Source organism: Quercus lobata, chromosome 8 (genome assembly GCF_001633185.2).
Source record: "Quercus lobata isolate SW786 chromosome 8, ValleyOak3.0 Primary Assembly, whole genome shotgun sequence".
Classification (NCBI taxonomy): domain Eukaryota; kingdom Viridiplantae; phylum Streptophyta; class Magnoliopsida; order Fagales; family Fagaceae; genus Quercus; species Quercus lobata.
In genome coordinates, this window is record NC_044911.1 from 15236780 (window position 1) to 15264156 (window position 27377).

Here is a 27377-nt window from a genome sequence, read left to right on the forward strand (position 1 = left end):
CTTATTTTGTATTACCCAATTGGGCCCGTGGGCCTTTCAAGGTCTTTCCCTTATTCCTTCTTAGTAATTGCTACGAGGTTGGCCCATTGGGCTTTTTGCCTCATTCCGTCTTCCTTGGGCCCATTCAAGAACCTTTCTCATTTCTTTAAGAGGGCCATCTCACTTCTTTAAGAGGGTCATCTCACTGTGTTCTATCCTTTGTTCTTTATGGGAATTCTTTCTCTTTGAGCCCCTTGCTTAGGCCATGCTTATTCACTTTCTAGCCCTTAAGGTTGTGGCACTATTGCTTTGCTTCTACTCTCTAATCTCTCCTTTCTTTTTGTTGATTCGGTTTGGGCTTTTTTGCCGTTTGACCTTTCTGTCCATATTATCAAAAATGGGTATCAACACTCATAAACAACATAAAGCAATAAAATAACAAATTATATTTTGTTTGCTCACATGCCCGTCATATGTTGATTTCTTAATCCTTACCACTTTTGTCTAAAGCTTGTTCACCATTGGCTCTTAGCTACCATCCTAAGGGAGAGGCATTTTTGAATTAGAACTTGAAGTCTCATTAGAACTACTTTTTTCTTTGTTAAGAAATTGGCTAAATAGATTATAAGTGGCCTTAAAACCCTCTCTTATTATTATTATTATTATTTTTTTTTTGGTCATTTTAAGCCTTTACCATTCAAATAAGATTCATATCATGTCACCTTCTTGGGAATACAATTGTGTTTAACTTACAAAATGTACAATATAAATATCAATTAGGAGATATATAATAGATAAATTCTATATCCACAACACTTTCATAACACTTTTACAACAAATCCTAGATGACAAGTCGTTATTGGTTTTAATTTAAAACCACTACTAAAATTACTTTCTTGTCTACCAGTAACAACCTACCACTTTCTTGTTATGAAAGTTTTTTGAAAGTGTTGTGGACGTAGCACTTAGTATAATGTAATGGATATGGAGTTTAGCTATCGAGCCTCTAACAGTGTAACAGTAATTTCATTGGTTGAAAGGGATGGGTTCTTGCTTGATGAAGACAATTTTTTCCCTACCAAGGAAGTAGGCTCTTTAGGTTCAGGTAATGAACTTTCTCCATGCAACATCATAACCACAGATGACATGTTAGGCCGATCCTCATGATGTTGTTGCAAGCATAAGAAACTTATACGAAGGCAACGAACAAACTCCAATAGGATGCAACTATCCTCTAAGCAAGTATCAATTAGTTCTAAAGGTTTGCCATCTTTCCATAAATTCCATGCCTGAAAAATTTAAAATTTTCTTATCATTATCTGTATAATTATATGTAAAATTGAGAGTCAACACTTTTGAGAACTTACATGTGCAACAAGGTTTAGACCTTGGCTTGGATGGAAAGACCTTCGATTTTTCTTTCCACTTAATATCTCCAGCAACAATATTCCAAAACTATATACATCAGATTTTACTGAAAATAGACCATCAATGGCATATTCAGGTGCCATATAACCACTGCAAAACATCATTAAGAATAAAAATCTTTGAGTAGGAAAAACAATGTTGACAACAAAGCATGTTAAGAATTCTTACTAAGTTCCAACCACTCTATCTGTATTTCCTTCAGTTTGATCTCCACCAAAGATTCTAGCCATGCCAAAGTCAGAAATTTTTGGGCTCATCTTACTATCAAGTAATACATTACTCGTCTTGAGATCTCTATGTATAATTCTCAATCTAGAATCCTCATGAAGATATAGAAGCCCTCGTGCAATCCCACAAATAATATTGAAGCGCATAGACCAACCTAAAACATTAGCTCTCGTTTCATCTGGCAAGTTTCTCATTTGTGTTAATACTAAGTCTAACTTGGACAATAAAAGAAGAAATTGAAATTAATAATAATATATTAATGGAAATTTTTTTCCTCCAAACCAAGTTTGAAAAATCTCCTCCCATCCATTATGTGGTGGTTCATAAAACCATCCATAAGTATTAAATTGCATGATTCATTAAATCATTTAAATAGAGCATTTGACTATTAAGTAGAGTGTGTCACTCAAACTAAATAAGTGTAGTTTTTTAAGTTGTCGCTTAGTAGGTTGGAGGAACTTTTTATCTAAATTGGTTTGGTGAAACTTTTTCCTTCAAAAAATTCATAAAGTTTGGCAAAAGTTATTAAGTTTTAGAGAAGTTCATACCAAAAATAAAGGAGTCTAAGCTTCCGTTGGGCATATATTCATAAATTAGCATTATCTCCTCTCCTTCAATGCAATAGCCCAAAAGCCTAACCAGATTACGGTGTTGCAATTTGGCAATCAACATAACTTCATTTTTAAACTCATTCAATCCTTGTATAGAGCTTCGTGAAAGCCTTTTCACGGCAATTTCATGTCCATCTGTTAGTATACCCTGTAAATTCACATTTGTATGCAGATTTTATTGATATAGAATAAGATGATAACTGCTTTTTCTATGGTCATTATAAAGTTATTTTGTGGATTTACCTTGTATACAAGTCCAAAGCCTCCTTCACCTAGCTTGTTATCACTTGAAAAGTTGTTAGTGGCAGTGACTATGGTTGCTAGGCTGAAGAATGGGACCTCTAAGTCTTCACTTTGGAGTTCAATGTTCTGGTCTAGCATCTCATTGTTCTCCATGTTATCTAATAAGAGCAAGATTGGCTTCACATTAAACAAAAAAAACTAGAATATGACAACTATTAAATTCGGTTAGACCTATTGATTATAGAGCGGAATTGTTATTTAATTTCAAATTAAATCAATTATATGATCCAAAATGTCAATATTAACAATCAAAACAAAAAGTCACCATGTCATCTTGTAAAATAATAAAAGCGATAAAATCATGAGACACATGATATGCTATTGAAGTGGAAAACCAATGGAGAACTCATCAAAAGGGAAAACCACTACAATGGTAACTTATCCTAACTAACGGTAACCTATCCTAACTAAGGCAGTCCATTATAAAATGAGTTTCACAATCTAGACCAAAACCTTTGTACTTAGGCTCTATAATCCCAGGAGATAACTCACTGTTGTGAGTACAACAACTTCAGAACTCTACTTCTTTTTTGGATTTCTTAACAAATGATTTGTTCACGCGTCAACAAACTAGAAACTCTAATGCAGTCTATGACACCTCCTTGAAGATTTGACCAACAATTAACTCAGTGGAAGAAAGGTTCCGTGGTTTCAAGCTTCGGATCACAAGATCATAAAAATTTGGAAGGCTTCCTTAATGATTACTCATAGAATGAAAGGCATGGGTTTTCACTCTAAAAGCTTTGAGTTTTTGCATCTATACCCTCATTGGAAATCATGCTTAGATGGTTTAAATAGGTGCTTCCGTGCTTACATGTAGGATTAGAATTCTAATAAGAATAGGATTTGAATTTTGTTTCCATAATTGTCGCTTAAGCAAGAGTCGAGTGAGGATCAGGCGAAGCCTCGCTAGCCATTTGGGATGCAAGTATTTACTCCCTTGAGTGAACCTTGGTTTCCACTTGAGCGAGCCTCTTCAATCAACGATACTTTAAGCATATTCTTAAATTTCGTTGACAAAATACTAACAGGTAGAAGAATACTCCCCATCAATCTGAGGTCCCTTGAGTAAATAGTTTAGCTTAAACAAGGCAGTGAAAAAAAATGACCCACCATAGAGTAGTGCATAGATTCCAAGAAAGATGTAGCATGCATGCAAGAAGATACCAATAAATGTTTGACATGGGCATAGGGCACTAAGTGGCATTAGCAATATGTGTAGCAACGGTACCAAGGAGATGCTACAAAAATAGAACACAAAATTGACACTCGAACGACCCAAAACAAAAACTACTTCTGATAGCAAATGCGCCAAGTTGAAGAACATAAGATGTGGGGCATATGCTGTCCAAAATGCAAGAAATGCATGAATAATCAATTGATATGCATAAAAAAAACAACTGTTCTGCTTAAACATTGAGGTTAAGCCAAAAACTGTGATTGAGGCATATTATCAAACTATTAATGTGCAAGTGACGAGTGCAGTTAATACATGACCTTCTTCCAAATTTTACCCACTAATCAGTGACCAGAGTCATATAAAAACCCAGGAAAATTTTGCTAAGTGCCTCAATAAAGTAGAAACAAAAGCCAATCCTAAGAGTGTATATATATATATATATATATAAAATCCTAGATCAAAATCCTATGTGAGATGCAACAAGAATCAAGAATTTAAGATCATAGATACGAAACACGTTTGTAGAACTAAAGACCAAGATCAATAACAATCTAGAATATGAGAAGGAAAGCTAGAATATGAGACATTTGACTGGTGCAAATTAATAGTAGCAAAGGTCAGAAGCAGTTTATGCAGGGTGCAAGGGTATTACAGGACTTAAATTGACTAAAACTACCAGAAAGGTCTTGCTCAAGCAGAATTTAACAAGTTGCACCAGTAGGTTTCAAGAATTTGCAAGAAGAGTTTAGGCGAGTGTCAAGCGAAGACGTTGCTTTAATAGCATTCATACAGTTTTTTATTTATTGTAGAAAGAATTGAATGCATATGGAATGAGAATTAAAGTAGCTTAAGTGCATGTAATGTAAATAAAAAGACTGGCAAGGCTAAGAGAATTTCCATATTAGGTTATGGTGAAGGCTACCCCTACAATCCTTGCGCCTCCTTCCTAAGGAAATTAAACAAGTCTTCGATAAAGTGAAAAAAATTTCCAGATTGGTCTCACACTCCAGCTATCCTTTTTTTGGTGTTGGCTGTTGAATAAAAAAAAAGAGAGAATGCCAGCAATGCTTAGGTATAAAACCTAATGCTCCACTCGAATTTAGAAACACACGTCGAATTATAGGTCGAGATTGGAGTTTAGGAGAGAAACAAGGTGAACAAAACCAAACAAGAATGATATGAGACAGGAACTAAGCTCCAAGCATTATGTCGGGGTACGTAGAAGTCAAATGTAATAAGAAAAAGTTACTGAAAGTGGAAATACCTCACCTGTAGAAAATGCCCTTTACCTTTATAACCATATCGATTTTCTATCACCCTTTTTCCTCTTCTTGATCATACCTTCAGGTGCGCAGGAAAGAGGACTTCGTGATTATCTGCTTTTTCTATCAACACCATATTTTTACATACAGTGTTCCTATTTTTGCTAAATACAGGAACGCCAACTTTTTCTATCAAGCATGAGGGCACGGTACAAACAATAGTAAGAGTATGATAAGACTTTTTTCTTTTAGAGTTTCTATTGAATGGTATTGCTCCAAATCAGAAAAACGCCAATCACATGACCAATTGCCTATTAGAAAATTACACATGCAACCAAATTCAGCTTAAACTAAGGTTCGTTTAGATACAGTTTATTTTGCTGAAAACTAAAAATATTGTAGCAAAATAATTTTTAAATGTGTGAATAGTACTGTGGAACCCATTTTTAATATTTTTTTTCTGAATAAAGTGATTGTGGGTCTCGTGAACAATGCGTGAACAATATGTAAATAGTGCATGAACAGTGCTAAATAGTGCTTAATAGTACACTTGTCGGGTAAAAGCTGAAACGTCTAAAAAAAAAAAAAAAACTCAGATTTTGAAACGCAAAACCCTGAATCCAAACACATGCTAAGTGTCCGTTTGGCAAAAATTAATTTTGTCAACTTATTTTATTATTCAGTTTATTTTAACTACTATTCATGGGTCCTATTACACTTTTTGGTACTATTTATGGGCCTCACTGTATTATTTCAAATAACTTTTACCTTTATTTACAGTACTTTCAACTAAAAATTTTTAATTTTAACAAAATAAGCAAATCTCAAACAGACCCTAACTTGCGCATACAAATGCAAACAAGATACACTTGGACCAGAAGAATCCGTGCTCGAAAACAAAAACAAAACTACAAAATTTACACTAGCTATTACTTAGTATAGTGTGGTTAAACATGGTATATTTTATCCCCTTTCATTCATTCTTTTGTATTTTTCTTTCTTAATTTTCTGTTGTTTTTATAATTTGGACAAAAAATAAAAGCACACACAATGCTAAAACAAATGAAAAACATGAAATGCAGTGCATAAATACATACAATAATGTACACAAACTCCTATTGCAATTAGTCTATGGAGTCAAAGAAAATATCTCCAACACTGATTGGAAGTATCAAAGAAGCGGACACGAAGAATGATACTTAGTTTTGGAATCCTTTCTCACCCAGACAACATGATCTTGGGCTGTGAACTAGGGGAGGCTTTGATCCTAAACTGTTTATAGGCTAATTGAGAAAAGGAATTAGCAAATTAAGTGAGGCAAATTCCAACCTTGGCTTCCAAGAATCAACAAGCTCGAGGTTTGAACATTTCACCAAAGCAATTTATCTTGGCTTCTGACAGAAGGTACTCGATCTCTAGCCACAGGTTATGACACTGGAATCTTAGACTCAACTAGAAGCGATTAGAATGGCTATGTCTAGTAGCACCCAATAGTGGCCGAATTAAGTAGCATGTTGGGTTCTATTCTTCCAAGGTGGCCATATGGAGATAGGCTGTGAGACATATAATCTACCTATAAGATGGTTCCCTTTATCTACTCGAGTTTGCTCTACCTTAGCCCAATGATTTCGCAAGGGGGACAAACATAGTTTCTGTGCTGCAAGAGATAAAAAAGGATGGGACAAAAGATTCTACATCGATGTACATTGGGCCAGTTGTTTCAAAACTTAGCTTTTGAGAACTTCCCTTTGTCTTTCTAACTTGGCTCTAGGAAGACCTAGCTCACTTTCAAGTTCAGTCACCTTTTCTACGAGTGATTCTCATTATTGTATGTTTCAGTCATATTTTTGGCTTCATGTAACTTCACTACTAGTGCCTCTTTCACTAGCTCTCCCTCATTTAACTTCTTAATGGCTAATTCAAAAGTTTTCTGGAATTTGATACATTCCATATGAAGTTTGTTATAAGAAGTTTTGTAGGGTGGCATCATCACATAATTCATCCTTAATGGCTTGTTTGGATTGAGGGTGTGGTGGTCATAGTTATCATATTAATTCATCTAAGGTTTGTTTGGATTGAAGGGGATGGAGGGAGAGTAGAGGGGAGCCTAATTAGTTCATCCAGTCAACTCTACTCTACTCTCCCTCCATCCCTCTCAATCCAAACAAGCCTAGTTAGATTCATTGCTCTTATACTCATCACTCTTGGTGGCATTCATATCCTTACTGTTTGATTTCAAATAATTTGGGCATTTAGCCTTGACATGTCCATAACCAAAACACTAATGATGCTTGATGACTTGATAGTTCTACTCTTTCCTACCCTTAGACCTCTCACTAAATTCATTCTTTGGTAGCTCAAAAGTTCTATGGGTTTTGTACTTTTTCTTACTCTTTCTAAACTATAGAAGGTTTTTAAACTTTCTAGCCAAAAGAGCTTTATCATCCACTGTCATCTCATCCTCATCAGAGGTATAACTCTCTTCTTCTTTAACGGTTTTCAGAGCAACAGTCTGTTGAAGTGGGCCGTGTGTGTGGCTTGAATTGCCACAAGCCCAAGTCTACCTAAGTCGGTCACTATTGACCGAATTTAACTAGGAATAACAATTCCTAGTAACAGTCGACTTTGACATATATATATATATATATATATATATTCGGTTTTGAGACGTAGTGCAAGCCGTGTGCAATAGTAATGATTCCCAATAACCTAGCAAGTGCAGCTGTGTGAGAGAGTTAGAGTGTAATTGGGAATTGGGTTTCTTGAGAGTGTTCTTGTGCACTATTGTATTTTCCCTGATAATAGTGAAATCCCTACAACTCCATGGACGTAAGCAAATTGCCGAACCACGTAAATATTGTCTTGTGTGTGTGATTGTTTTCTTTGGCGTTTGTTTTCTCTATTTGTTTTGTTTCTCACAAGTTGGGATTTTGGTTAAATTCCCTACAACTGGTATCAGAGCCTAGGGTTAGATTTGAGTGGGAGCAATGGTAGAGGAAGCAGGAAAGGCGTCTGGAATAGAAAAGTTCAATGGCACAGACTTTGGATTTTGGAGGATGCAAATCGAGGATTCCCTTTATGGGAGGAAGTTGCATCTACCGCTTCTAGGGGAAAAACCTGAGGCTATGAAGGCTGAGGAATGAGCTCTTCTTGACAGACAGGTATTGGGAGTTATTAGGTTAACTCTGTCTAAGTCTGTTGCACACAATGTTGTAAAGGAGAAGACCACAGCAGATTTAATGAAGGCTTTGTCCGATATGTATGAAAAGCCGTCCGCAAACAACAAGGTGCATCTGATGAAGAAATTGTTCAATTTGAAGATGGCAGAGAATGCATCAGTAGCACAACATTTGAATGAATTTAATACTATCACAAATCAATTGTCGTCTGTAGAAATTGATTTTGATGATGAGATTTGTGCTCTGATCGTCTTGGCTTCTTTGCCAAACAGTTGGGAGGCAATAAGGATGGCAGTAAGTAATTCTACAGGAAAAGAAAAGCTGAAGTACAATGACATACGAGATTTAATTCTGGCTGAGGAGATTCGCAGAAGAGATGCAGGCGAAACCTCAGGATCTGGTTTTGCCCTAAACCTTGAGACAAGAGGCAGAGGTAATGACAGAAATTCAAACCGAGGCAGATCAAAATCCAAAAATTCTAATTGGAACAGAAGCAAATCTAGATCAGGCCAACAAGTACAATGCTGGAACTGTGGGAAAATAGGTCACTTTAGGAATCAATGCAAAAGTCCTAAGAAGAAGAATGAAGATGATTCTGCTAATGCTGTAACAGAAGAGGTACAGGATGCATTACTTCTTACAGTAGACAGTCCACTTGATGATTGAGTTTTGGATTCAGGAGTTTCATTTCATACCACTCCACACCGAGAAATCATACAGAATTATGTTGTAGGTGATTTTGGTAAGGTGTATTTGGCTGATGGTTCAGCCTTGGATGTTGTAGGTATGAGAGACGTCTGGATATTATTGCCCAATGGATCTGTTTGGTTACTGGAGAAGGTTCGACATATTTCTGACCTAAGGAGGAATCTGATTTCTGTTGGACAACTTGATGATGAAGGGCATGCAATACTATTTGTTGGTGGTACTTGGAAGGTTACAAAGGGAGCTAGGGTATTAGCTCGTGGAAAGAAAACTGGTACTCTATACATGACCTCAAGTTCAAGAGACACAATTGCAGTTGCTAATGCAAGTACTGATACAAGCCTATGGCACCGCAGACTTGGTCACATGAGTGAGAAAGGGATGAAGATGTTGCTGTCAAAAGGAAAACTACCAGAATTGAAGTCCATTGATTTTGACATGTGTGAAAGTTGCATCTTAGGAGAGAAGAAAAAAGTGAGCTTCTTGAAAACTGGTAGGACACCGAAGGCTGAAAAATTGGAGTTAGTATACACTGATTTGTGGGGGCCTTCTCCGGTTACATCCCTTGGAGGTTCAAGGTATTACATCACTTTCATTGATGACTCAAGCAGAAAGTTATGAGTTTATTTTCTGAAAAATAAATCTGATGTATTTGAAACTTTTAAGAAGTGGAAGGCCATGGTTGAGACAGAAACATGTTTGAAAGTAAAATGTTTGAGGTCGGATAATGGAGGAGAGTACATAGATGGAGGGCTCAGTGAGTATTGTGCTGCACAGGAAATTAGGATGGAGAAGACCATTCCTGGGACACCACAGCAGAATGGTGTGACTGAGCGCATGAACAGAACTCTCAATGAGTGTGCTAGGAATATGAGGTTACATGCTGGACTACCAAAAACTTTTTGGGCTGACGCTGTTAGCACTGCAGCTTACCTGATAAACAGAGGACCATCAGTTCCCATGGAGTTCAGACTTCTTGAGGAAGTTTGAAGTGGTAAAGAGGTAAAGTTTTCACATTTAAAAGTTTTTTGTTGTATTTTTTATGTTCATATTGATTCTGATGCTCGTAGTAAACTTGATGCAAAGTCTAAAATATGTTTTTTCGTTGGCTATGGTGATGAGAAATTTAGCTATAGGTTTTGGGATGAACAAAACAGGAAAATCATCAGAAGTAAAAATGTGATATTTAATGAATAGGTTATGTACAAGGACATGTCAACTGTAGTGTCAGACGTTACAGAGATAGATCAAAAGAAATCTGAGTTTGTCAACTTAGATGAATTGGCTGAAGGTATTGTCCAGAAAAGGAGTGAAGAAGATATGGAGAATGTAAATTCACAGGTAGATCTGAGTATACCTGTAGCTGAAATCCGCAGATCTTCCAAGAACATTAGACCTTCACAGCGTTATTCACCCACCCTAAATTATCTCCTGTTGACTGATGGTGGTGAGCTAGAGTGTTATGATGAAACCTTGCAAGATGAGAATTCAAGCAAGTGGGAGTTAGCCATGAAGGACGAGATGGATTCCTTGTTAGGGAATCAGATATGGGAACTGACTGAATTGCTAATAGGAAAGAAAGTTTTGCACAACAAGTGGGTATACAGAATAAAGAATGAGCATGATGGTAGCAAACGTTACAAGGTCAGATTAGTTGTTAAAGAAAGTGGGAGTTAGCCATGAAGGACAAGATGGATTCCTTGTTAGGGAATCAGATATGGGAACTAACTGAATTGCTAGTAGGAAAGAAAGCTTTGCACAACAAGTGGGTATATAGAATAAAGAATGAGCATGATGGTAGCAAACGTTACAAGGCCAGATTAGTTGTTAAAGGGTTTTGGCAGAAGGAGGGCATTGACTACATAGAGATATTTTCTCCAGTTGTGAAGATGTCAACAATCAGACTAGTACTGGGAATGGTGGCTGCAGAAAACTTACATCTTGAGCAATTAGATGTGAAGACAGCATTCCTTCATGGTGACTTGGAGGAAGACATTTACATGATTCAGCCAGAAGGGTTCATTGTTCAGGGACAAGAGAATCTAGTCTACAAATTAAGAAAAAGCTTGTATGCCCTAAAACAAGCTCCTAGACAGTGGTACAAGAAATTTGACAGTTTTATGCATAGAATTGGGTTTAAGAGATGTGAAGCTGATCACTGTTGCTATGTTAAGTTTTCTGACAATTCTTACATCATATTATTGTTGTATGTGGATGATATGCTTATTACAGGGTCTAGCATTGAGGAGGTTAATAATCTGAAGAAGCAATTGTCCAAACAGTTTGCAATGAAGGATTTGGGAGCTGCAAAACAAATCCTTAGTATGAGAATCATTAGAAACAAGGCTAATGGTACATTGAAGCTTTCACAGTTAGAGTATGTGAAGAAAGTTCTCAGTAGGTTCAACATGAATGAAGCTAAACCAATGAGCACACCCTTAGGTAATCATTTCAAACTAAGCAAAGAACAGTCACCGAAGACAGAGGAAGAAAGGGACCATATGAGCAAGGTGCCCTATGCCTCAGCTATTGGCAGCTTGATGTATGCATGGTGTGTACAAGGCCAGATATTGCACATGCAGTGGAAGTTGTGAGCAAATTCATGAGTAGGCCTGGAAAATAGCATTGGGAGGTAGTCAAGTGGATTCTGAGATATTTGAAGGTTTCATCAGATACATGTCTTTGTTTCATAGGTGCAAGTTTGAAACTGCAGGGTTATGTAGATACTGATTTTGCTGGTGATATTAATAGTAGAAAGAGTACTACTGGGTTTGTTTTTACTCTGGGTGGTACAGCTATATCATGGGCTTCAAATCTGCAAAAGATTGTCACTTTGTCTACTACAGAAGCTGAGTATGTTGCAGCAACTGAAGCTGGAAAGGAGATTATTTGGCTACATGGTTTCTTAGATGAATTGGGTAAGAAGTAGGAGATAGGCATTCTACACAATGACAGTTAGAGTGCAATCTTTCTTACCAAAAATTCGGCTTTTCATTCAAAGTCGAAGCACATACAGACAAAATACCACTTTATCCGTTATCTTGTTGAAGATAAGCTGGTAATACTTGAGAAGATTTGTGGATCTAAGAACCCGGCAGACATGTTGACTAAGGGTGTCACTATTGAGAAGTTGAAGCTATGCGCAGCTTCAATTGGTCTTCTAACTTGAGGATAGGAGGATGAGTTGCAGGGATGAGGGATTGTGTTATGGAGGATTGTGGTTGATGTTTGCAGCTTGTGAGCCCTTAAAGGCTAAGGTGGAGGCAATGGAGGAGTTTGCTCATGTAGCTTGATCAATTCAAGCCAAGATGGAGATTTGTTGAAGTGGGCAGTGTGTGTGGCTTGAATTGTCACAAGCCCAAGTCTACCTAAGTCGGTCACTATTGACCGAATTTAACTAGGAATAACAATTCCTAGTAACAGCTGACTTTGACACATATATATAAATATATATATTAGGTTTTGAGACGTAGTGCAAGCTGTGTGCAATAGTAATGATTCCCAATAACCTAGCAAGTGCAGCCGTGTGAGAGAGTTAGGGTGTAATTGGGAATTAGGTTTCTTGAAAGTGTTCTTGTGCACTATTGTATTTTCCCTAATAATAGTGAAATCCCTGCAACTCCGTGGATGTAGGCAAATTGCCGAACCACGTAAATATTGTCTTGTGCGTGTGATTGTTTTCTTTGGCGTGTGTTTTCTCTATTTGTTTTGTTTCTCACAAGTTGGGATTTTGGTTAAATTCCCTACACAGTCTTGTTTTTATTAGTTTGAGGTAAAAAGAGGTAATATGTGTCGGGGGAATAAACACCTTGGGGAGCTTCTTTGAATAATTAATATAACATATAGAAACACACTTTAACCCAAAAGGCTTAAGCCTAATGGATATGTGCTCAATTATGTTATATTAACCACTCATTCTTCTCATCTTTATTCAATGTGGGACTTCACTCATACGTGTAATCTAACAATCTCCCCCTCACATGTGAGTCTCTGCTTCTCTATGGGCTTCAAGACCTCTCTATGGGCCATGAACAAGTCTTACTCACTCCCCCTTGCCTAATAGGCTTTTCACTTCATTAATGCATCATCCATGAGTCTCTCGTACGCCATCCATGGGAACCACGTGTCAACCCCACACGCACATTCATGGGAACCCCGCACGTCCATGTCCATGGGAACCTTGCATCACACCATTATTTAGCACCATTAGCAATATTCATTTGTTGGGCTCTTTTTTTCTTCTCCAAGATCTTTGTGTGTGGGCCGTTTTAGGCTTTTTCTTTCCCCGTTGGGTAGGGACCATGAACACCTCACCACCTTCACCGCACACCACCATGGGTTCTGATAGCACTTGTCGGGGGGATAAACACCTTGGGGAGCTTCCTTGAATAATTAATATAATATATAGAGACACACTTTAACCCAAAAGGCTTAAGCCCAATGGGTATGTGCTCAATTATGTTATATTAACCACTCATTCTTCTCATCTTTATTCAATGTGGGACTTCACTCACACGTGTAATCTAACAATATGTCTGTACTGATCCGACTAATTCCTCAATCTTGATAGTGTCAGGATCCATACTCTCCTCTATTATAGTGTGGGTTTACGATGAAACCTCTTAGGTAAAGATCTCAGGACATTCCTAACAAATTTGGTCTCAAGGATATCTTTTCACGTAGGTTAAAGCTAGAGTTTACTATGTCATTAAATTTGGCATAAAATTAATCAAAAGTTTCATCCCAAACTCATGCTAATATTTCCAAATTCAGAAGTTGACATTTGAAGCCCAGAGTTTCATATAACTTTAGTTCCCTGATTTGTAATTTCTAAGACAACCCAAGCATCCTTAATGGTTTTAGACATAACGATTCTTCTAAATTCTTCTTGAGAGATAGATGTAAAGATGGCATCTAAGCATTTACTACTGCAGTTATAATCTAATAGTTGTTCCTCGGACCATTGTTCTACTAGAATTTCAGTTTTGGTCCAACCCTTTTTAACATATGTTAAATTCCAGAATTTAAGTGTACCTATGCTTTGATACCAATTATTAAATTCGGTTTAGAGTCCTCAATTAAGTTTTCAAAATAACTATTATTTAATGTTGAATAAACTTATCACATGATCCACAATGTTAATATTAACAACTACGTACAAAACAAAAAGTAACCAAGTCATAAAGTAAAATACCAAAAGTGATAAAAGCATGGGACACGTGATAGTAACGAAATGGAAAATTGATGGAGAAATCTCCAAAGAAAAAACCATTATTAGGGGAATCTATCCCAACTAATGAATCCACAAGAAAATAAGGAGTTTTATAATCTAGAACAAAATCTTTGTACATAGACTTTACAATTCCAATAGGTAATTCATTGTTGTGACACATAATAGGTTTAAAACTTTGATCTTCTTCTTGTATGGATGCCTTCATGAATAATATGCTCGCGTCGACGAACCAAAACCTCTGGTACACTCTAAGGTGTCTCCTTGAAGAATTGATCTAAAGTGAACACACTAGAAGAGAGGCTCTGTGGTTTCAAACTTTGGATCACAAGCTTTTTATGGAACTAGAAGGATTTTCTCATAAAACCTCACGGGATGAAATTCATGAGTTTCTTTCCAAAAGCTCTACCTTTCTGCCTCTATAATCTAAGTGGAAATAGTGCATAAGATGATTTAAGTAGGTGTTTATATATGGGGTTAGAATTCTAATTATAACAGGATTCAAATTTTGTTTATTCAATTCTCACTCGAGTGAGCCTTGAACAAGAGTTAGGTGGGGCCTTGCTTGAGCAAGCTTTATTGAGCTGCTTGAGCCCGCATGTATTACTCACTTGAGCAAGCCTGGTTCTCCACTCAAGCAAGTACATAAATTAACTCATTTTTTTTATCCTTTAAATTTCTATTTTAAATTAGAATAATCCTTGATTGTATGTCTCATTACATTAATGAAAGTATGCTCCCCTCCAATGTCCTCTAATGTTTTACTTTTCATGCAATTACTTAATTGTAGCATCAAATTTATTTTCTTTGCGATTATGAATTACTTTGAAGTTAAATAGAGTGTAATGACTTAGGGGGTGTTTGGTAGACTAGTTTGAGAATGGTTGTTTGAAGTTTTTTGAAATAAGTGTGGGTTAAAAAGTGTGTAAATGTGTGTAATGTTGTTTAAAATGTAAAAATGTGAGTTTGAACTCACTCACTAAACAGGCTCTTAGTCTTGAATATGCTTGTTTTAAGTTTTGGATTTGGATTAAATTATCTAAAATAACTTAGTCCATTGAGGATAGAATGGGACCGAAGAAATACCTCGAAGTGAAAATTTTCATCAAATAAACACAATTGCTGCAAGTACTACAAATGATTCAAGTTTTCTCAAAATCCTGGTCTAGCGACATTTTTTTACTTGTGTAATTATTTCGAAAAGCTTATACGAATTTTCTTATTTACCGTGATCTTTTCTTTTTATTATGTTCCAATGGCTATACATTAAACTCAAGGTACCTTAAGTTTGGAATAAACTTATGAAGATCTGAAATGGTCTAAGAAAGCGGTTTAGAAAACAAAACAGTGTTGGATCTAGGAATGGCAACGGGTCGGGTTCGGGCCGAGTTTTTCCATATTCGGACCCGACCCGTGGGTCTGCCCTAGAAACCCGAACCCAGCCCGTTTATTAAACGAGTTTTTTCTTAACCCCAAACCCGCCCCGTCGGGCCTCCGCGGGCCCCATCCCCTCATGCCCAGCCAAGCCCAAAATCAGAAACACAAACTTCGATTTATGATTTTCCTGCCCAAAATCACAAACACGATCACAAACATAAACACAGAAATCCTAAACACAAATTTTAGATCGATGATTTTCCCTTTCAAAATTACAAACACAAACTCACATTGAGAATTTGAGACGAACCGAACCTAGAAAATAAAAAGAAAAAAATGGAGATCGAGGTGGAGCGAGGCCATGAGGCCATGGGCGAGGAAGATGAGAGGGGCAGAGGGCTGTGCGACAGTGAGATCAGCGAAAGTAAGGCCGAACGAAGTTGAGAGAGTAGAGAGCTGTAGGCTTGTGACAGTGTGAGATCGGCGACGGACTGCCTGTGCTTGATTGTTTGTGGGCTTGTGGCCGTGTGAGACAATGAGTGAGAGAGCTGAGACAGAGTGAGTGAGATTGTGAGCTGGAGATGTGAGGCTGAGGCGTGAGGCTAAGGGCGTGAGGGGCTGAGGGCGTGAAATGGAAATAAGATCAGATTATGAGAGGCGGCTGGGTTAGGGAAATAGGGTTTACATTACAACTATATATATAAGGGGGGTTTTTTGTAATTTCAGGGTAATCGGGTCATAAACGGGTCGGGTTTCAGGTTTTTTTATAAAAACCCGAACTCGACCTGGACTCGCTTCGGGTTTTTTTTTTTAAACCCATACCCGACCCTATTCTTTATTGGGCCGGGTAAAATCTGGCCCATTAGGATCAGACCGGGCCGGGTATCCGCGGGTCGGATTTAAATTGCCATCCCTAGTTGGATCCGAGTCGTGTTGTAAGAGTCCTATAGATAATGTCATGTTGGCATCACTCGCTTGCATGGCAGAAGTGTCTGACGTGGCACTTTAAATGGTTGTGTTGACATGGCACTAACGCGACTAGTGACTTCGCAGACGATTGGTGCTAACATGATTATCTGACAAGCTGATGGATCGAGTTCAGCCAAATAAAGTGGCATGTGGGATGATGGTGATATGACACGATGACGTCACGCTGATGTAAGAGGGCTGACATGACAGTGACAATGAACCTTGGGTGACACGTGATAAGTGACATTGTAAAAGCGTGTGAAGGGATGATTTGGAGATTTTTTTTTTCAAAGGTGGCTGCTTGTTTCTTTTTCTTTTATTTTTGTTGGGAATAGATAATATGGGTTGTTGGTTAGGCCGCGTGTACTTTGCACCCTTCGTCGACTTGAAAAAAAAAGCTTCGGACAAGTGGGGTACATGTCCCTCGTGAATCATTGAATAAGAGAAAATATGTGTCCAAAACTTCAAAGTTTGACTCATGTGCAACATGTTTACTGGCCATGATCTGTATAGTGAAAGACAGAACGGCGTATGCTCTCTGTCGGTGAGAGTCGTGAATAGGAGAAACATACACCCCTCACAGAGAGAGAGGAAGTATATACCTGAAACTGGTATACTTCCATCCTCCGTGAATAAATGCAGATAGCGCGCAAAGGCCTATGCAGAGATGGTCACCCAACTTGAGCAGTTGGAATCGCCCGGTGGCCGAGGAAGGTGGAGAATGGACACGACGCTAAAGAGGATGGCACTGTGCTGCCAGTGAATCAAAGACGAAGAGCACTGGTGGCTTTGAGAACAGCTGGGCGTTCTTGTGCCAGTGGTGGCAACAAGCTAGGGTGTTTCAGATCTGTGTCTGCGGCTCGATATATATAGACTGAAACTGGAGATATGATTTGTGGGTGCAATAAAAAGACAAAACATGTGAAGAAGCGGAAGTAATTGAAGGCCACAGACTCTGAAACGATGTTAAAATCATTTGATGATGAAAAAAGGAGAGAGTAATGTAACATACGAGTCTTATGTGGTTTACTCTAATTAGTGAACACTGTAAAACCTTCTTAACAGGGTTTACATAGGAATAGTAGAGTCTAAGGTTAGGCTAAATGGAAATTTTTTGAGCCAATACATAAAATATAAACTCAAATATATGTTTAGCAATCTTATTAGCAGTACTGTACGATTCTAGAAGCTTAAGTTAAACAATCGTGCAATATCTTTTCCAAAGTAGGTAAGAGAAAGTAATATTACCTCTCAAGCTTTTCCTTTTCCAAATGCAGTAGGGAATCAAGAACACCCCAAAAACTACGGCAATGGCAACCGCAACTATTACAATCACCTTCCTCTTTTGCTGATTTTTCAGCACTTCATGGTTGCATTTGTAATAGAAAAGAAAAAATATTTTAAGTGCCACAGACTTTAATGCAATAAAACAGATGGAAACATAGATTTTAGCTTTGATGGCTCATCAAAGTCCGAATAAAAGAGAAATTAAGATTATAGGCCCATACCTTGCTCTGTACCAGACATTCGAATATATATATCCTGGCTATTAGCATCCTGCTTGTTAGCTGCCATCTGTCTAATATCAATTAGATCCCCAAACCACATGGCACAGCCACGACCTCCATTTTTAGTATCTGAGTTTGAATAAGCCATACAGTTACAGTCATTCAAACATTTGACTCTGCATTCCTCAAGATTCACACTTTCGTTCAACCAAGAATGCGTGGTATCTGGCATTTTGAGACCAGCCAATTTAACAAACCGAATTTTCTCTTTATCCTGGCAGCTCAATTGCGTACTGCGTTCACATCCCTTATACCACTCTTCTGGGTTCCATGTTTGTAGTGATTTAGGCTTGAATCCTTCTACACATTGACAGACAGGTGACTCACCCATGATACAATTTCCATAAGGACCACATAGTTTATAAGTGTCACATTTGTCTTTTGGCAAATTCAAGAACATGCTCCATTCGTTTTGTTCTTTGACCCACATGTAGCGCTCATACTGTGATTGGTTCAAAACTGCTCTTGTGGTTACCTTTTGAATCATGTCGAACTTGAAGTATACCTCATCGTTGTTGGAGACAAACATGAACTTGTAAAGCTGGGTGTCCTGTAACTCTGGCATACCACTGAAAAAATGGCCATTCCATGGGCCGGACCGGAAGTACTTCTGGGAGCCTTTCATCATGACTAATTCTGGGTAATTATGAAGTTTAATCCCCCAACTCAGTTCTCCTGGAGAGGGGTCATCTGGACTCTTCCATGCAGTTAGGCGCCTATCCAGACCAATCCTTAAGTCCCATCCAAGCTTCATCCCTGCTAGCCACGTATCAGAAGGATAGTCAAAGCTTTGCCACAAATACTTTTCTGTGTCTTTTTCATTCTCTTCTCTTAATACTAGATTTCCTGAATCTAAAAGCTGTACTATTGGATTCCTGGCCTCTTTTGTTTGATTTGCCGACCAAGCAAACGTCGAATTCTGGCCAAGAAGAACAAGACTACCTGAACTGTTTATCATCATCACGCCAGACGAGTCTGTGATTGGATTGCCCCGGTTTGCTACCCAAACAACCGTTTTAACTGGGATATTGTTGTACCAAATTCCCAAGTAACGGTAATTGGAATTACCTGGACTGAAGAACCCCAGGACAAAGCCACCATCTTTAGAGACCAAGGTTGTGTTCTCAATGTCCCTGAGGAATTGGGATTGAGTAATGCTTTCAGCCTTTCAGCAGCACCCGAGAATACAAAGTAGAAAAGAAGCAAACTGGAACTCAAAAGCACAGAAGCAAAGATGTCCATTGCTTTCTGTTCTTAGAGCTCTTAATTAGCCAATATGTAAAATTTAGACCCATTATTCTGAGCAAAGACTATAACATAGAAGGCCATGCATTGACTCAAGCTATTTGTTTCTTTGAAAATTCTACATTTCGTTGTCAACAGGAATTTCCACGTTACTCCTTTCGCAGACGTGGCGTTTATTATATGTGTAGTTTGTCTTGGTTGCTAGTATTTATAAACCATGATGTGAAAGGAAGACAGAGGAATGGGAAAGTGAGCACATGCCACATGGATTTTGAAATTATAGAGCAGGATTCACGAATATTCTTCGATTGAAATTGATTAGGAAATGCGGCCTGCCACACATTCAGATTGGAGCCATATTTTTGTCTTATTTTTATACTTCCGTATTCAACTGAGAGACTTTGACTAAGTCTCAAGTTTGATCCAGGCTTATAGACAACTGAGAAACTTGGAATGTAAGAGAAATGTACATTTTGCAAAAAAATCTCTTCTCCACATTCCATCCTTTGCTTCTCTGTGATGGAATTTGTTCCCAGGCTCTCAAGAATATACCATAGTTTATTGAGCTGAAAATTTCTTTCTAGTTTCTCTCACGATGGCTGTACCATACTCTTTGCAAATTCCCACTTAATTTAATGACTACTAAATTTCCAACAAATTATGGTACGAAGCTGGAGAAGAAATAAACTAAAGCGCCAATTAATATATTGACAAGTACATCCTATAAAAAAAATATTGACAAACACGAATTTGAGCTTATTAAATTTTGTTTTCTTTGAGAAGCTTTTGATCTAGAATCAACTCTAATACAATTTTTGTTAGGTTATAAAGATTTAGGATTAAATATTTAGAATTTCAACTTGTATGTGTTCGCAAACCGTGAACAAAAACATGTTTAAGATAGTTGTTAGACATTGCTCAAAGTGGTTCAAGTCAAGACTCAAGAATGTACAAGCTGAAAGAAAAAGAACTATTTTTCTGTGAAGTTTGACTATTCGATTGGTGAAGCTCGATCAATTGAAAATCGCAAAAAAAGAATTTCTGCAAATGTTTAAACAGGTCTAAGCCCGCGAAAATGTTTAGGGTTTCAGTCCAACACTCCTATGTATAAAGTGAAAACCCTAGCTACGTTTTGAAAACTCTTGGAAGACTTGTGATTTAATTTTGTAAGATCTGAGAGATTCTGTATCTTCTAACTCTACAAGCATCTACCAAAACAAGATCTACAATCAAGTGCTTGTGGAATCTAGTTGCTGCAAAGATCAACAAGCTGTGATCTAAAACCTTTGAGTAGGATCTCAAAGTCACAAGCATGGGTGCTTGTGTAGTGCAAATCCAAGAGAGAAAGAGTCTGTGGATTCAAAACTTGCACGTGGTCATGTTAATAAGTTACTACTGAAGATAGCAATAAATTTACGATTAAATCTGAATGTAAAAACTTCAATTCTCTTATGGTGGATTTGTTTTACCTTAAGGATAGTTAGATCAAATCCTCCCCAGGTTTTTACCTTGAAACTGTTGGTTTCATTGGTTTTCGTGGGTCATCATATCATTGTGTTCTTTATTTTTCAGTTACTGTGCATGATATGATATGTCCTTGTTTAACCTAAATCTCATAATTAACGTAAATAATCACTTTGGCTAATATATTAGGTTAAGCAATTTGTTTTAAGAGGTCTAAACAAAAAAATAAGTGGTATCAGAGCAGGTTAGCTCTTATTTGGGTAGTTTACCTTGAGTTGATCCTTGACTCTTTTTGTCATGGAACACAGTCACTCTCTTGTGATTCCTCCCCATTTTGATGGGAATAACTATACTTACTGGAAGATTAGGATGAAAGCCTTTTTGAAATCCCTAGATGAGAGAGTATGGCTCTTTGTTGAGAATGGTTGGGAGAGACCAACAACTCCTGTTAGTGAATGGAACACTGCACAAAAAGAAGCAGCAAACTTTAATAGCAAGGCTATAAATGCTATATTTAATATTGTTTCTATGAAAGAATTTAAAAGGATCTCTAATGTAGAGTTTGTTCATATTGCCTAGAATATTTTGGAAACTGTACATGAAGGGACGAAGGCAGTAAAGATTAATAAATTGTAGCTCTACTCTATTTGCCTATTTTAGCTAGCTCTATTTTGTTCCCTTCCACTCTTCCTCCTTCTCTCCTTTCTCCCTCCATCCAAATAGGTCCTTAGTTGTGATCAAGAATTACCACGTTACACCCTTTCACAGATGTTGCATTTATTGTAGTTTTTCTTGGTCCCGACAATAAATGCACTATGATGTGAATGGAATGGATAGGTGAGCATAAGGATTTTGAAATTATAGAGCAAGATTCACGAATATTCTTTGATTGAAACGGATAAGGAAATGTGGCTAGTCACACATTCAAATGGGAGCCATATGTTTGTCTTCATATTTTTACTTCAATATTGAATGGGATCTGCCAGCTGGGCTAGTAGGAACATTGACTAGGTGTCAAGCTTGGTCCAGGCTTATAGACAATTGACTGAGAGACTTGGAATAAAAGAGAAATGTACATTGTGCAAAAAAATCTCATCTCCTGATTCTATCCTTTGCTTCTCTATGATGGAATTTGTTCCCAGGCTCTCAAGAATATACCATAGTTTATTGAGCAGAAAATTTCTTTCTAGTTTTCCCACCATGGCTGTTCTATGCTCTTTGCAAATTCACTCTAAACTTAATGGTTACCAATTGACAAGTACGGGTGGGGACCTTGATCGACAATTGACTTATTGGGAGCTTTCATTTGGAAAGAGATCCCCACCAGCTACTGCCTACTTATGCCTATGTGGCTGTTTTCAGCGACTTCCTTCGCTGGTTAAGAATTTCTACATTTCAAGAAAGATCAAGGATTTTTCCTGAGCCAGCTGTCCAAAAGTCACATTATGGTGAAAATGTTTCTGATTGTCTTTCCGACTCATATAAGCCACAAATTGGCAATGTTATAATGTTTTTGATTGTGTTTTTTAGTCTTATAAGCTACAAATTGGAACTGATGACGTTGCAATTAGACAAAAACTAGTTGCTAACTCATGCAAATCAATGGATAGCTAAATAAAATCAAATATTTTTTTTTTCTTAAAGGGATAGTGATTTCAAAATGAATGAAAATAAGTAATTTAGTTTAATATATGTATATATATGTGTTTGTGTGTGTTTAATAAATTTGGTCAAAAATACAAACTTCATCTCACAATACTACAATAGCAATGCCACTTGAGAAAACACTTTCATCATCATATATAATTATGCAAGAAATACGATTAGAGAAAAATTATTAATCAAGCCCTTGCCATTCATATAAAAGTAATAAAGTTAAAACAAATTGTTGACTACACTAAAGATAATGGTTTCTTTTAAAGGAATTTACATGCACGCTTGGAAAAAACATCATACCAAACCACCCTTCTTACAGTAACTCAATTCAGATAAATAGACAAAGTTGTAGGAAGAACGAGAAAAAAGAGCCACGAGAGCCATATTGGATATCCTGATGAAAAACACAATATAAGATTAAATAAACTATAGTTACATTGTAGGAGGCAAAATTTTAATCCACTTATAGAATGCCAAATCAAAATTTAGTGACAAGTTCTAAATTAATATGTCATTAAATTAATGATGACTTGTGTCACCCAAATAGACATCGCATTGGTATATTAAAATTTACCACATGTCATTTGGCTCACTAAATAAAGATAAATTTCCTATTCAAAATTAATGGATGATTATCTTTATTAAAATAAATAAATAAAATAAAGATAAATTTCCTATTCAAAATTGATGAATAATTATCTTCACTAAAATAAAAAAAAAATAGAGATAATTATTTATTTTTGTTGATTATTATCTTTATCAAAATAGATAAATAGAGATAATTATCTCTAAGCAAAATTTTGGCCAATCAGGAGTCTACTATATATCCTCTGAAACCACTATAAATAGAGAATATTGAAGAATTGAGAAAATTAATCTAGAGAATTGAGAAATATTCTAGAGAATACAGAGTTTGTTTTGACATATTTTGTACACTTGCTCTTACTTTATCCAAAGTGGTTGATAAGATTAAAAAATTGTTGTTTTTATCTAAAACATTACATCAATTCAGTCAAACCATTTGGCACAGCTTCTAAGCCTTTATTGCAATTTGATAAAGCCACTTGGCGCACCCACAGCTTCTAAGCTAAACTTTTATTATATAGTATATGAAAGTTCAAATATGTGTATAAACACCCTTAAACGTTTAGACCCTCAAATTACAACTTAACCAATTCAAGCATTATGTCAAACAACTAGTGTGCGGAAACTTAACATAAGCTATAATATAGAATTGGAAAAACTATCTAAGCCAAATTAAAAACACAACCCACAGCAGTTAATAAAAAGGCAAAGATAAAAGGGAAGGAAGATGCAAACACAAAGACAACACGCGATGTGTTATCGAAGAGGAAACCGAAGCTCTCGGCGTAAAACCTCTCCGCCGCCCGCCAAGCGGTAAACAATCCACTAGAAATATAGTTGGGATACAAGGACAGCAATAGACCCTCCAAGTCTAATCTACCCAGTGCACCTAAGCCCTCCAAGCTTCTTGCTCCAACGAGGTTGTGCCGAACCTTTTTCTTTTCTAGCTTCTCGGATTCCGCTACTAGACCGTAGCATCAACCAATGAAGATTGGTTCCTTCCTAACTGCTTCCCAGAAATCCAAACAGCCCTCTCACAGTGATGAATATGGTGAGAACAAGGTTTGGTAAAATGCCTCTAAAGGATTTGACAATGGAGAGGAAGAGAGTTGAGGAATTTGAAGAGACTCTGATGTATAGATTGTTGGTGAATCAATCTCATTTTTCTTTAGGGTTTCTCTCTCAAAAATCTCTCTGGAAGCTCTCTTACATTTGTGGGTAAAAGGGGTATTTATACTGGAGTGTGAGAGGAATGTGAAACGTCAGGTTTTACAAAACAGGGGTGGCTCGCGGCTTGACCTCACGGCTTGACTAAGTCACGAGATCCAGTCGCGAGATAACCGTATGGCCAGTTGTCCTGTTTTGTCCTGTAGTGCTCCAGCTAGCATGACAGTTCACCTTCCGGCATGCTTGGCACGTGTGCTGCGTTTGGCGGCTTGCAGTCGCGAGTCACCCGCGAGTCTCTGTTTTCTTGCACACTCTTAAGCAAACTTCACTCTATCTCACTCACTACCTTTACAACAAGCCCACCTAAATACAAGGTTACTAAATGCTGAAATACAAGCAAATTTGGCACGAAATAAAGCCAATTAGATAGTTGAATAAATTCAACCTTACAATCTCCCCATTTGGCTATTCCGTGACAAAACCCTAAAACAGACTCTAGACTTAACATGTGAGTTGGGAACAGTTGAACAAAATTCACTCACACCTAACTCTAGAATCTGTGAAACACTTGAATCATATGAACATAAGGCTCCTGAAACACAACAATACACCATGATCATTGTAAGCAGAAAATCGTGAAATGCATATGAAACAGGCAATATGTGATCAAGCAAAGATGGAGTTAAGAAACAAACCATGGCTTGATCAACCAAGTGAACACCACAAGGTAGTGATCACAGTGCTCATTCACACTTGGAATGAACACAAGGACATACAAGCTAACAAGCACAAGGCAAGATACTTGTATGCTCAACACTCAACCAATGCATAATACACAAAGTATATGCATCTAGGAACAATCCTACAAGGGCACAAGAGTGACAGTACGTAAATCAAAATGCAAGACATTCAAAATGCAAGACATTTAGATAGAAGTACTGATTTCAACATAGTATAAAAGGCTACATTAAGCAAGATACAAACTATAAAGCCTACATAATATGCATAAAACATTAACCCTAAAAGCTTACATAAGCACATGGGTACAAACCACAATATATCTTAAATAACATCAACAAAATATATAAAAGATTAAACCAAGAGTATAAGTTATGAGTTAGAAACAAATATACACTAAAAGCACAGTGTATTAAACCCATATAAACATTAAATACCCAAAAACATAAGCAAATATAAGTTTAGAGGATAAAACTTAAAACAAAAGTATGACAAAAGTATGGTGTACTCCCCCTATCACTATGCACACTTCCCTTTGAACTTTCTCCCTCTTACTGAATGCTCTACCCCTTTTTGGCACGAATAGCTAAAGGTTGTCGTCCAACTTTTGTTGAATAGCGTCTAGCTGATTCTCCATAGTCTCGAGACGCATTTGAACATGGTTGTTTGTGGAGTAGAGAAGTGTGACAATCTCATCAATGCGTTTCTGAATTTGTTCAAGTAAACTGCCCACTCTATCAGTATGAGGATCAGTCTGTGCTTGCGAAATACTAGCTTGTGGAACTTCAGGAATAGCATGCGAAGTAGATGTGGTACGTGCAGGTGTCTCTGACTCAGGGGCAGATGGAGTAACCGGAGAGATGTGTGCACTCTTTGGTGTTTTAGAGGAGTGACTTCTGCTAGCTTGAAGAGTGTACATGGAAATAGGACGCTGACGGGTCAACATTTTTCCATCTGTAGGAGGAACAATGCCTTCACGAAGAATGAGCTTCATGATGAGACTGCAAAATGGAATGATTCCTCGAGCTGTAGTTCGAACCGCGGTCTTCCTCATGGTGTAATAGATGTGAGCACATATATCAATGGGGGCTCCTTTAATAAGATCACAAAGGAATAGAGCTCTCCCAAGATTGATGAAAGTAGTGTTGGATAGTGGGTAGAGATTAGTGAACATGATCAACTTCAGTGTGGTCAGCTCAGGTGCAAACTTTGCGGTGCTGATGGATGTTCTTGTATTGGATACTTCATGATCGGATCCTAGGATTTGTAGAATTTCTTGAATCTCTGGAGTTCGATCATCGTACGGAGTTAGATCCACATTCTGAGGTCTAGTGATGCCGAGAAGATCTGCGATGGAGTTTGGGGAAATGCCAAACTCTTTTCCTCTGACCCAGAAAATAAGTTCAACTCCAAGATCAGTTGCATTGGAGAAGCAATCTTTGACCAGTTCATCCATTGGATCGTCAAAGTTCCCAAACAAGTTTGCCCAATCTCATTGCTCAAAAATTCGAGGGATAAAAGTGGTCCCTAAGGTGTTAAACTCCACCACCCGTTCCACTATGGGAGTTGACTTGTCAAAGATGTTTGAGTAGATGTGTGAGGTAAGTGGAGTTCTGAACCTCTCCTCATTAGGGTCTTGAGATGCCTGTGATGATAGTCGAGTCCTTTTAGCAACTGGTGTTGATGGATCGTCAGCAACAATGTCTTTACCCCTGGAAGATCGACGAGACATCTACAAGAGAATAGGCCCACAGCAAAGAACCAATAACAGTACCATACAAGATAAATATCAACATGATTCGATGCAAATAGAAGTGAAAAACAGAGATTTCAATACATAAATACAAACTTAAGATAGTGTAGACCCAAACAAACTTCCATCAATACTAAGGTGCACAATATGACAGGTGTAGCAAAATGGTGATAGTGCAAAAAAGAGCATAGAGAGACAAATTCAACCAGAACTGTCAATGAGACAATTTACCATGACCATGATATGCAAACAAAGACAGCATTTGAACATTAAGAACGGATATCATAAAACATACCACATAAGATATGAACATGAAAGAAAAAAAATTTCAAAATGAATGATCAGAGCACCCAAACTAAAGCACATGGCTGTGAGACACAACATTCAGAAAAGGAAGTTGTTTTAAGGAATACTTTCAAGATGCCAACATCCACACGTTATGTTAACATATAAGCACAGTAAACCAATGCCGTAAACCAACATCAACACACAAACAAGTGAAAGGAGCAAGTCATATAAATACCAAACCCATTGAACAATAGATTTTCAGAATCAATAGCAGGCAAATATCAAAACAATGAAAAATCACATTGTAACCACTAAAGATGAAAACGGGTGAAATCAACAACAAACATAACAAGCCATACCCATTACACAAAGAGAGGAATGTTTCGAACACAATATCAATCCAAATGGTAAGAAAAACATCCATGAAATAGGGAAAATGAAATGAGGAAAACAAGACCCATA

The 27377-nt window shown here is 37.3% G+C and overlaps 1 protein-coding gene across 1 annotated transcript; it reads right to left on the reverse strand.

Moving 5' to 3' along the window:
- Positions 1-932: 932 nt before the first annotated feature.
- LOC115955362 (receptor-like serine/threonine-protein kinase SD1-8) lies at positions 933-19339 on the reverse strand. The gene is made up of 7 exons (XM_031073474.1): positions 17960-19339; positions 17700-17813; positions 2490-2647; positions 2184-2394; positions 1576-1813; positions 1347-1497; positions 933-1268 (listed from the first exon to the last, which is right to left on the reverse strand). The coding sequence occupies exons 1-7, from the start codon at positions 18978-18980 to the stop codon at positions 975-977; spliced, it is 2187 nt and encodes a 728-aa protein (XP_030929334.1). The 5' UTR covers positions 18981-19339; the 3' UTR covers positions 933-974.
- Positions 19340-27377: the final 8038 nt, after the last annotated feature.

Coding starts and splice junctions, on each gene's coding strand:
- LOC115955362 (XM_031073474.1), bottom strand. CDS start 18,980: ATGATGATAAACAGTTCAGGTAGTCTTGTTCTTCTTGGCCAGAATTCG. Junction 17,814..17,959: donor AATGTCTGGTACAGAGCAAG/GTATGGGCCTAT, acceptor GCAACCATGAAG/TGCTGAAAAATCAGCAAAAG. Junction 2,648..17,699: donor GAAAAGGAAAAGCTTGAGAG/GTAATATTACTT, acceptor TGCTCTTATTAG/ATAACATGGAGAACAATGAG.